Raw genomic sequence first — 11,828 nt, forward strand, 5'->3', positions numbered from 1 at the left:
TATAACGTTTACATTATGTCAGGTTAGGGGTCACATCCACTTGAATGTCCTTCATATGACGAACCTCCTACAGAGCAAATGAGGAAAATATGATATATTATGATTTATGTTAGTAACAATACAATATGGGAATTTTATCCCAAAGCTACCTACAGCTAACATATATATATTTAAGTATGTGATCTATGTAAATAAATAAATATATCACAGCTGTAAAACTGTATGGTGGAGGCCTACCCATTTCCCAGGAGCATTGGAAAAAGTGGATTTGGGTACAGTGTTTATTTCCCCCTAATATCTTTGAAGATTCTGAGACCATTAGGGTTAAACATTACAGATATAAATGCAATATATGGAGTAGAAAAGATTGCCTGCCCACCAAAGAATCAACATATGTTCTACATGGTCTATTTCTATCTGAATGTAACACCTCAATCAAGCTTGTTAATTGATCGTTAAGTCATGTTTGTCAGGTAAACGGTCATTAGTGGCCTATATAAGCCTCATACAGGCCATGGGAAGACATTACCTGTTGATAACACAGACTATTCTCATGATCATGGGAGGTGTGAGAGAATTGCTGCTCTTTGTGATGACTGTGGGGGTTGTCAAAGGTTGGTTCACTAACGTTTTATTTGGATTGAAGGGATTTGTTTGGGAAATATGCTTAACTTTATAAGTTGGAGATTCAAATTTGACTGTCTGTTTCTTCCGCATTGGTCATCTATTATTAATATATGTAGCTATTTTGTGTGAACTCAACTTCTGTCAACACTTTCTCCTCAGTTTCTTGTTACCCTGTTGGAAAGTCCCAGAAGCAAGATCAAGTCTCTCTGCAGAGGAGACTTGGAGGTAAGTGTTTCTTTCCACAACCCTTCTAGCTATGTTCTTTGTCACTGTCTATGGTGCTGCTGTGTTTGACACTCATTCAACACCATAGAGTAACTCAGTCTAAATAACGTTGTCAAAGCCTTTGATTTGGTAATTTTGCTTGTGTACCTTAACCTACGTTTTTCAGAGCTGTCATCAAATGACGTCTCCATTGAGCATGCCCTGGCCTTGCTCCGATCCATAGGGTCTGACGCTAAACAAGACAGAGAAGGTACGGCCTGAAACATATACTTTGAAAACTGTTGGGTTCAACATTCGACTGGCAATTCGGCCTAGACCGTGTGGAACAGATGTGTTGCTGTAGAATACCCAACTGTTCCTTTTGTTTTTTCTATAGAGTATTTAGAGACTAACGAAGTAGAATCCCAAGCTTCTCCAAACCATGGTAGCTCTCAGGCAAATGATGCCCTGTCCTCTGAGGAGAAGCTGAGGCGCATGTCCTCTGACGACGCTGCGACTGGCCCGTCTGACGACGCTACCTCTGACGCTGCGACTGGCCCGTCTGACGACGCTACCTCTGAAGCTGCGACTGGCCCGTCTGACGACGCTACCTCTGAAGCTGCGACTGGCCCGTCTGACGACGCTACCTCTGAAGCTGCGACTGGCCCGTCTGACGACGCTACCTCTGAAGCTGCGACTGGCCCGTCTGACGACGCTACCTCTGAAGCTGCGACTGGCCCGTCTGACGACGCTACCTCTGAAGCTGCGACTGGCCCGTCTGACGACGCTACCTCTGAAGCTGCGACTGGCCCGTCTGACGACGCTACCTCTGAAGCTGCGACTGGCCCGTCTGACGACGCTACCTCTGAAGCTGCGACTGGCCCGTCTGACGACGCTACCTCTGAAGCTGCGACTGGCCCGTCTGACGACGCTACCTCTGAAGCTGCGACTGGCCCGTCTGACGACGCTACCTCTGAAGCTGCGACTGGCCCGTCTGACGACGCTACCTCTGAAGCTGCGACTGGCCCGTCTGACGACGCTACCTCTGAAGCTGCGACTGGCCCGTCTGACGACGCTACCTCTGAAGCTGCGACTGGCCCGTCTGACGACGCTACCTCTGAAGCTGCGACTGGCCCGTCTGACGACGCTACCTCTGAAGCTGCGACTGGCCCGTCTGACGACGCTACCTCTGAAGCTGCGACTGGCCCGTCTGACGACGCTACCTCTGAAGCTGCGACTGGCCCGTCTGACGACGCTACCTCTGAAGCTGCGACTGGCCCGTCTGACGACGCTACCTCTGAAGCTGCGACTGGCCCGTCTGACGACGCTACCTCTGAAGCTGCGACTGGCCCGTCTGACGACGCTACCTCTGAAGCTGCGACTGGCCCGTCTGACGACGCTACCTCTGAAGCTGCGACTGGCCCGTCTGACGACGCTACCTCTGAAGCTGCGACTGGCCCGTCTGACGACGCTACCTCTGAAGCTGCGACTGGCCCGTCTGACGACGCTACCTCTGAAGCTGCGACTGGCCCGTCTGACGACGCTACCTCTGAAGCTGCGACTGGCCCGTCTGACGACGCTACCTCTGAAGCTGCGACTGGCCCGTCTGACGACGCTACCTCTGAAGCTGCGACTGGCCCGTCTGACGACGCTACCTCTGAAGCTGCGACTGGCCCGTCTGACGACGCTACCTCTGAAGCTGCGACTGGCCCGTCTGACGACGCTACCTCTGAAGCTGCGACTGGCCCGTCTGACGACGCTACCTCTGAAGCTGCGACTGGCCCGTCTGACGACGCTACCTCTGAAGCTGCGACTGGCCCGTCTGACGACGCTACCTCTGAAGCTGCGACTGGCCCGTCTGACGACGCTACCTCTGAAGCTGCGACTGGCCCGTCTGACGACGCTACCTCTGAAGCTGCGACTGGCCCGTCTGACGACGCTACCTCTGAAGCTGCGACTGGCCCGTCTGACGACGCTACCTCTGAAGCTGCGACTGGCCCGTCTGACGACGCTACCTCTGAAGCTGCGACTGGCCCGTCTGACGACGCTACCTCTGAAGCTGCGACTGGCCCGTCTGACGACGCTACCTCTGAAGCTGCGACTGGCCCGTCTGACGACGCTACCTCTGAAGCTGCGACTGGCCCGTCTGACGACGCTACCTCTGAAGCTGCGACTGGCCCGTCTGACGACGCTACCTCTGAAGCTGCGACTGGCCCGTCTGACGACGCTACCTCTGAAGCTGCGACTGGCCCGTCTGACGACGCTACCTCTGAAGCTGCGACTGGCCCGTCTGACGACGCTACCTCTGAAGCTGCGACTGGCCCGTCTGACGACGCTACCTCTAAGGAACTGTTCACCGCTTCATCGGAGCCCCCGTTGACCACAAACATGGATATCTGACGTGGGACATGGTGCTCGGGGTCCATGCAAGAGTTCATGGGTACTCTAGTCCAGGTTGTCTGTGTGTGTAACTGCATTTGCTTGTTTTGGCTCAATTAAACATTAACTGTAATACTTGTGTCCTCAGTATTGTTTTGGCGGTTCCTACTTGGCAACATTTATTTTGCATTATAACCATGCTTTGGCCTCAGCAATATATTAATACTTTGACCCCTGTGTTTAAGCTACATTTGCTCAGTGTTGGTCAATTTATGCTAGTAGCATCACATGATGTGGAATGGGTTCTAGTTCATTTTAACTTGATGGTTGTGGAACACAGTGTCTGGGGTTGGTACATATGAGGATGTTGCTAGAATCGGGGTTTCAGTGCTAACTAATATCACGGTTGTCAACTTGCATTTAAATTACTCTGCTGGGTGTCTTCTCTCCTGACTGACTTGGTTTCCTATTAGTGAATGCTTACATGTGAAACCAGCTCTCGTCTCATTAGCCCATCGTTTTGGCGGTTGGTCTTCATATCCCAGTGACAATCCAAACTTTCAGGTTAAATAAGTCAATGCTAACCTGCTTTAGCTGGCAGGCTGCTATCAGGTCCTAGCTCTCCCAGAGTTGCTTGTAGCGCCTCTAACCTAGGGTTTGATGGGGGGGAACAGTTTTACCAGGATTTCCCACCCACTCCGATTACATGGGAGAAATTAACCGGTTAATTTCTATGAAAAGCGTGAGGTGAAGTCTGTTCATACAGGCCTTCTCTATCCGCATGATCAACGCTCGGGGTGTGCGTCGTACTTATAGTCGCCATGAATTCAAAGAGCATGTACACGCAACCTTTAAATGCAGTTAATACAGCAACAAAATTGGCTCCAACTTTTGAGCTACCGGTAGGTATCTGCTTTAATTCAAAACAATTTCTGTGGCACCGCTTTACTCACTTATGCCAACCTGAATTCAGCCTGTTTTGAAGCAAGTTAAACCGTTACGGCCTATGCAAATATTTTGTTTGCTACAGGGTAGGCCTTCCAGGTTATTTTATGTAGCAGGGGCGAAAATCTGATATCAACTTTGGAGGGGACAATTACATGACATTTTCTGAAGAGCAATTCCTGAGGGGGACACCAAAAGTAGTGCTGTAACACACAGCCTACGTTGTAATATGGTAAATGTATATTGAGGAACCAAAGAAATAAGGTGTTTGCCGTACTCCTAACTACCGGTACCCAAAACTACACAACTAATCACAACAGCAATACCATTGCCTTTAACAGATCTTAGTTCAGTCGAGAGTGGGGGTATCCATGGCATTTTCCAATTATGTTCCTATTTTACAAGTCAAAAAAATGGAGAACCTTTCATAATGTTGCCAAACAAAGACAAACTTACCTGAGACTCCCTGTCTCTGCCAGTCTGTCCCCAGCTCTCCTGTCTGTGTGCCATCTGTTGCCTGCTCTGCCTAATGACATCATTGTGAAACATTTTCATTAGCATTTCACTTCTTTCTTATGAACATTTTATCAACTAGTCTTTGAGATATTAGGTTATAGGGTTCTTATTTTGCATTTTGGTGTACTGAAAAATACTCTGATGTCCGTCTTTTTTCTTTTTTCTGCCATTTTTCTACCTGGCTGGCTACACACAGTGTGTAGGTTATTTACAGTAGGAGATGGGCTTCTATCATATCTTCTATCATTCTATATGGGCTTCGATCTAAAAGGTAGCTAGCAAATGTGAAACGGATTGCAGTGACAAGAGTTGACAGCTGTATGAGTTCACCATTTACACAACATATGCTGCAACCTTTTGTAATTTTAACCGTTTGTTTCAAATTGGCTGGCTTCCAACAATAGCTGAATTTGCAAAGCTAGCGAGCACAAATTCCGTTTCAGTGGTGTTTGCTATAATCTTTGCTACCCGGGTTAAATAAAGGTGAAATAAAATAAATAAAAGTTCCCTTGAGACAATTTAGCTTTTGCAACGAGACCATTACATATATTTAAGACAATGGTAGAAGAGAGTGTAGTTCTGTTGAGTTTGGACTTCAGTTTATCGCTAACCTTATCACAGGGACTTTGAAGCACTAACTTACATTGCTGATCTTGGAATAAATTGACGATAGCAAAGATTCCATCTTTGACGACGCCACATAAATGGAATAGGTACTAGCTAGCTTAATAGTTAATATTTGCGCGCTAGCTCTGCAAATTCAGCTAGTGTGTGTGTGTGTGTGTGAACCCTGCCAACATAAAACAGATCATTGCTATGGCGCGATTGACTGGATTAACCTCATGTCAGTCACGTGCATTGAGTGCCTTTCAGACAGTAGATACGAACCCTCTGTTACCTTGCCAACTAAGGAACTGGCAGTGGATCAAACCATTGTGAGGCAAAGGGTGGGGGGTCGCAATCTTTTGAAACTTAAAAAAGCTCTATTAACCTCTTGGGGCTAGGTGGGACGCTAGCGTGCCACCCGTGGTGCACTCCATCAACAGCAGGTGCATTTCAAGAGCGGCAAATTTGAATCCAAATAAATGTCAAAATTCAAATTTTTCAAAAATACAACTATTTTACACCATTTGAAAGATAAACATCTCCTTAATCTAACCACGTTTTACGATTTCAAAAAGGTTTTACGGCGAAAGCATAAATTTAGAGTATGTTAGGACAGTACATTTACAAGAGTTGTGTGTAATGTTTTGTCAAGTCAAAGACAGGGTCACCAAAACCATAAAACCAGCTAAAATGATGCACTAACCTTTTACAATCTCCATCAGATGACACTCCTAGGACATTATGTTAGACAATGCATGCATTTTTAGTTCTATCAAGTTCATATTTATATCCAAAAACAGCGTTTTACTATGGCATTGATGTTGAGGAAATCGTTTCCCTCCAATAACCGGCAGTCAAGTCAGCGTAACAAATTAAATAATTAAAATTAGAAAACATTGGTAAAATATTATATTGTCATTTAAAGAATTATAGATTTACATCTCTTGAACGCAATCAACTTGCCAGATTTAAAAATAACCTTACTGGGAAATCACACTTTGCAATAATCTGAGCACTGCGCCCAGAAAAATACGCGTTGCGATACAGACTAGACGTCATGTTGGGGAGATCTAAAATCGAAAATACTATGTAAATAATCCATTACCTTTGATTCTCTTCATCAGATGTCACTTCCAGGTATCACAGGTCCATAACGAATGTAGTTTTGTTCAAAAAAGCTCATCATTTATGTCCAAAAATCTCCGTCTCGTTAGCACATGATGTAAGCCAGCCGGACTTCTCGTCATGAACGAGGGGAAAAAATATATTTCCGTTCGTTCAAACATGTCAAACGTTGTATAGCATAAATCATTAGGGCCTTTTTTAACCAGAACATGAATAATATTCAAGGTGGACGAATGCATACTCTTTTATAACGTATTGGAACGAGGGTACCCAACATGAACTCGCGCGCCAGGTGTCTAATGGGACATCATCGTTCCATGGCTCTTGTTCGGTCAGATCTCCCTCCAGAAGACTCAAAACACTTTGTAAAGGCTGGTGACATCTAGTGGAAGCAATAGGAAGTGCCAAAATATTCCTAAACCCCTGTGTTTTTCAATGGGATAGGTTTAAAGTCAATACAACACATCAGGTATCCACTTCCTGTCAGAAAATGTCTCAGGGTTTTGCCTGCCAAATGAGTTCTGTTATACTCACAGACATCATTCAAACAGTTTTGGAAACTTTAGAGTGTTTTCTATCCATATATAATAAGTATATGCATATTCTAGTTACTGGGTAGGATTAGTAACCAGATTAAATCGGGTACATTTTTTTTATCCAGACGTGCAAATGCTGCCCCCTAGACCCAACAGGTTAAGTGTCTATAATCAGCACAATTGCTTTCATTGCGTATTATTCATATTATTTAAATTACAGAGTTATGTTTACAGTGATATATTGGGGGGGACAAATCATATTTTTCCCAGGATGGGGGGGTCGTGTACCCCCCGTCCCCCCTGGGATTTCCGCCCCTGTTATGTAGCCTACGTTTGTGTATTGAATGTTATTCTACATTTGTTTGTCTGGGTCTTGAGAATGAGTTACCCTTTCTGACCAAGTCTGTAAAATAATGCGAGAACTGGGGGTATTTTGTCTTGAATAAAAGTAATAACGGAGAAGAATGGCAGGGTCTTGACAAGTTAATTTGATTGTGTAGGCTCACGTTTAATTTATGCTGTGACTAAATGAATATTAACTTGATAATGTACTTTATTGCTGGAGAACAGATGCAATAGGTAGGCCTGAGAAGATTTGATGTAAATATAGCCGAAGAATGGCACATGATAAACTGCGGGTTTAGATTCACGTGCAATTGATCAACTGCGGCGCTATCCATTGTGCTGAATCTCCGCTACAGCGTAACTGTTAGATTATCAGAGATTCAGATTTGTTTCATCTGACAAAATCATCACAATAACCGAAGTATAAACAGCCACAACCTTCCCAAATTCCCTTGATAGCCAGGTGTAAGGGGAGAGGAAAGGACCGAAATGCATCTTTCAGTGAAAGGTGTCCTGACTCTCTGTGGTCACTAAAGATCCCATGGCACTTATTGTTAGAGTAGGGGTGTTAACCCTGGTGTCCTGGCTAAATTCCCAATCTGGCCCTCATACCATCACGGTCACCTAATCATCCCAAGCTTACTATTGGCTCATTCACCCCCCCCATCCCCTGTAACTATTCCCCAGGTCATTGCTGTAAATGAGAATGTGTTCTCAGTCAACTTACCTGGTTAAATAAAACATATGCTTCTAAATAGCACTTTCGGTTTGAACGGGAAGCCTGGTAATTTCTTGCAATTTCCTCAGGAAGGAAAATTGGTAGGTTCTCTGGAAAAGATATGTCTCTACATGACCAATGAGGCCTACCCTCCTCCCCCAGCCATTGGGATGAACTTTGCGGGACCCCCACCCGAATACTCTACCAGGTACGGACGAGACATGGAGACAACTGTTCCTTTAATGTTTTGTACTCGTCTCATTAAAAATGGATTCATACTAAAGACTAGGTCAGAATACATTTGGACTCCCTCGCTCTTTGTCTTTCCCTCTCAAATCAACTCTTTACCGTGAAATGCTTGCTTACGAGCCCACCCCAACGATGCAGAGAACAAAACTATAGAATATATATATATATATATATATATAGTACCAATCAAAAGTTTGGACACACCTACTTATTCAAAGGTTTTTCTTTATTTTGACTATTTTCTACATTGTAAAATAATAGTGAAGAACTCAAAACTATGAAATAACACATATGGAATCATGTAGTAACCAAAAAAGTGTTAAACATATCAAAATCTATTTTATATTTATATAGACTCTTCAATGTAGCCACCCTTTGCACACTCTTGGCATTCTCTCAACCAGCTTCACCTGGATTGCTTTTCCAAAAGGACAGATTTCCACCGGTCTAATGTCCATTGCTGGTGTTTCTTGGCCCAAGCAAGTCTCTTCTTCTTATTGGTGTCCTTTAGTAGTGGTTTCTTTGCAGCAATTTGACCATGAAGGCCTGATTCACGTAGTCTCCTCTGAACAGTTGATGTTGAGATGTGTCTGTTACTTGAACTTTACAGCAGAGGTAACTCTGGGTCTTCCTTTCCTGTGGCAGTCCTCATGAGAGACATAGCGCTTGATGGATTTTGCAACTGCACTTGAAGAAACATAAAAAGCTCTTGAAATTTTCCGGATTGACTGAACTTCATGTCTTAAAATAATAATAGACTTTTGTTTCTCTTTGCTTATTTGAGCTGTTCTTGCCATGATATGGACTTGGTATTTTACCAAATAGGGCTATCTTCTGTATACCACCCCTACCTTGTCACAAAACAAGTGATTGGCTCAAACGCACTAAGAAGGAAATAAATTCCACAAATTAACTTTGAACAAGGCACACCTGTTAATTAAAATGCATTCCAGGTGAGTACCTCATGAAGCTGGTTGAGTGAATGCCAAGAGTGTGCAAAGCTGTCATCAAGGCAAAGGGTGGCTACTTTGAAGAATCTCAAATATAAAATATATTTTGATTTGTTTAACACTTTTTTGGTTACTTCAGGATTCCTTATGTGTTATTTCATACTTTTGATGTTCTACAATGTAGAAAATTGTAAAAAAAATAAAGAAACCCTGGAATGAGTAGGTGTGTCCAAACTTTTGACTGGTACTGTATATATTGTAACACGAGGAATAAAATACCCAAGAATAAAGCTATATACAAGGAGTACAGGTTCCAGATCAGTGTGCAGGGGTACGAGGTATTTGAAGTAGATATGTACAAGAAGGCAGGGTAAAGTGACTAGGCATCAGGATTGATAATAATAATAATAATAGCAAAATAAAGAACAGAGCAGCAGCTGCAAATGATGAGTGTAAAGTTGTGTGTTTGTGAGAGTGTGTAATGTGGATGCATGTGTGTTTGGGTTGTGTCGGTTTGTGTGTGTGTGTGTGTGTGTGTGTGTGTGTGTGTGTGTGTGTGTGTGTGTGTGTGTGTGTGTGTGTGGGAGTGTGAATGTAGTGTGTGTGAGTGTGCATATGCTTTGTATACAGTCTAGTAGTTGTGCGTAAGGTCAGAGCAAGACCCTTTAACTTTTTGAGGATGCGAGTGCCCATGCCAAATATTTCAGCCTCCTGGCGCGCCCTCTTCACGACTGTGCGGGTGTGTGTGGACCATGTTAGGTCGCCAAGGAACAGCCCTGTTGATGTGGATGGGGACGTGCTCTCCCCTCTTGCTCCTTTAGACCACGATCAGCTCCTTGGTCTTACTGGCATTGAGGGAGAGGTTGTCCTGGCACCACAATGCCAAGTCTCTGACCTCTCATCGCCTTCGTGTCGTCAGCAAACTTGACACACTGGGTCCCGACACACTGGGTCCCAACCCACTGGCTCCAACCTCCTGTCTCCAACCCTCTGGATCCAATCTCCATCTCTTCATTACTTGGTTATGAAAACCCCCTGGCCCCAAAGCACTGGCCCAACCTCTCTTCATTACTTTTTAAGGCAGACAGGTCCAGAGGGTGCGCCCCTGGCTGTCCCTCACGTCTAGATCCAGCAGAGACTGAACCAGGACCTCCATAGCATGGTGGTGGCTGTGGTACGCCTGAATAGAAACACAAACACAGTCTCAAGCAAAGTCCAGTGGTACGCCTGAATAGATATATATTCGATGTCCTATAGTAGACCAGTGGTACGCCTGAACAGAAATACAGTGCTAGACCTCTAAAGTAGACCAGAGTCTTTCAATCGGGAGCCCATTTTTGCTCCCGCCCAGCATCAACATCGGAGGTCCCTGCCAAGCGTGGGATTGAGAAACAAACACTCTACTTCTCCTCTGAGGTTGATTAACTCAAATGGCAAAATAAGGAAATCATCCTCATCATCACTGTGTAGAATATGCATGTATTTTACACGAATCAGGAATAGATAGGAATTTGGTGTGTGAGTCTGTCTGGACAGTCAACTTCCTGTGGAAAATCAACACCATGCCTGCTTCCCAGATAGCACCCTATTCCCTATGTAGTGAACTACTTTTGATCAGGGCCTATAAGGATCTGGTCAAAAGTAGTGTACTAAATAGGGAATAGGGTGCCATTTGTCATATGGAGACCACTACAGGAGCAGGTAGGCTTTACTCACAGCGAGGTGTAGAGGGCTGATGGGAGCTCTGACATCAAAGTCGTTCAGGATGTCTGTCCCTGAGCTTTCAATTAGTTGAGGAAAGACAAGGACGGCCAGTTCAGACTTGTAACATATTTACTTGGAAGGTTAGTCTAGTAGCATGTGTAACATGGTAAATCTCAGTGACCAGCCCCTGCAGACATACTGGGGTGTTGCATCCATACCTTAAACAAGCAAGTGTGAGGAAAAGTTACCAACTGGCACTTACCACATCTAAAGGTGTTTCACTTGCAATCTGGAAAAAGAACATCAAGAGTGACGATGCGTCCACGACAAACATGCAGCCACACCTTAAAACCTACTGTTGGGTTCTGAGAATATGAAATATACTAATTCATGTCACTGAGGGAGAGAGCTTAATGTATAACGTTTACATTATGTCAGGTTAGGGGTCACATCCACTTGAATGTCCTTCATATGACGAACCTCCTACAGAGCAAATGAGGAAAATATGATATATTATGATTTATGTTAGTAACAATACAATATGGGAATTTTATCCCAAAGCTACCTACAGCTAACATATATATATTTAAGTATGTGATCTATGTAAATAAATAAATATATCACAGCTGTAAAACTGTATGGTGGAGGCCTACCCATTTCCCAGGAGCATTGGAAAAAGTGGATTTGGGTACAGTGTTTATTTCCCCCTAATATCTTTGAAGATTCTGAGACCATTAGGGTTAAACATTACAGATATAAATGCAATATATGGAGTAGAAAAGATTGCCTGCCCACCAAAGAATCAACATATGTTCTACATGGTCTATTTCTATCTGAATGTAACACCTCAATCAAGCTTGTTAATTGATCGTTAAGTCATGTTTGTCAGGTAAACGGTCATTAGTGGCCTATATAAGCCTCATA

At 44.3% G+C, this 11,828-nt stretch overlaps 1 protein-coding gene across 1 annotated transcript; it reads left to right on the top strand.

Moving 5' to 3' along the window:
- The first annotated feature begins 548 nt into the window (after positions 1–548).
- On the top strand, positions 549–9,835 carry LOC145863955 (uncharacterized). The gene is made up of 5 exons (XM_082968560.1): positions 549–614; positions 787–852; positions 1,019–1,102; positions 1,229–2,611; positions 9,831–9,835. The coding sequence occupies exons 1-5, from the start codon at positions 554–556 to the stop codon at positions 9,833–9,835; spliced, it is 1,599 nt and encodes a 532-aa protein (XP_082824686.1). The 5' UTR covers positions 549–553.
- Positions 9,836–11,828: the final 1,993 nt, after the last annotated feature.

This window comes from Salmo salar, chromosome 02, assembly GCF_965601325.2.
Source record: "Salmo salar chromosome 02, fSalSal1, whole genome shotgun sequence".
Classification (NCBI taxonomy): Eukaryota; Metazoa; Chordata; class Actinopteri; order Salmoniformes; family Salmonidae; genus Salmo; species Salmo salar.

Coding starts and splice junctions, on each gene's coding strand:
- LOC145863955 (XM_082968560.1), top strand. CDS start 554: ATGATCATGGGAGGTGTGAGAGAATTGCTGCTCTTTGTGATGACTGTG. Junction 615..786: donor GACTGTGGGGGTTGTCAAAG/GTTGGTTCACTA, acceptor CTTTCTCCTCAG/TTTCTTGTTACCCTGTTGGA. Junction 1,103..1,228: donor CGCTAAACAAGACAGAGAAG/GTACGGCCTGAA, acceptor TTTTTTCTATAG/AGTATTTAGAGACTAACGAA.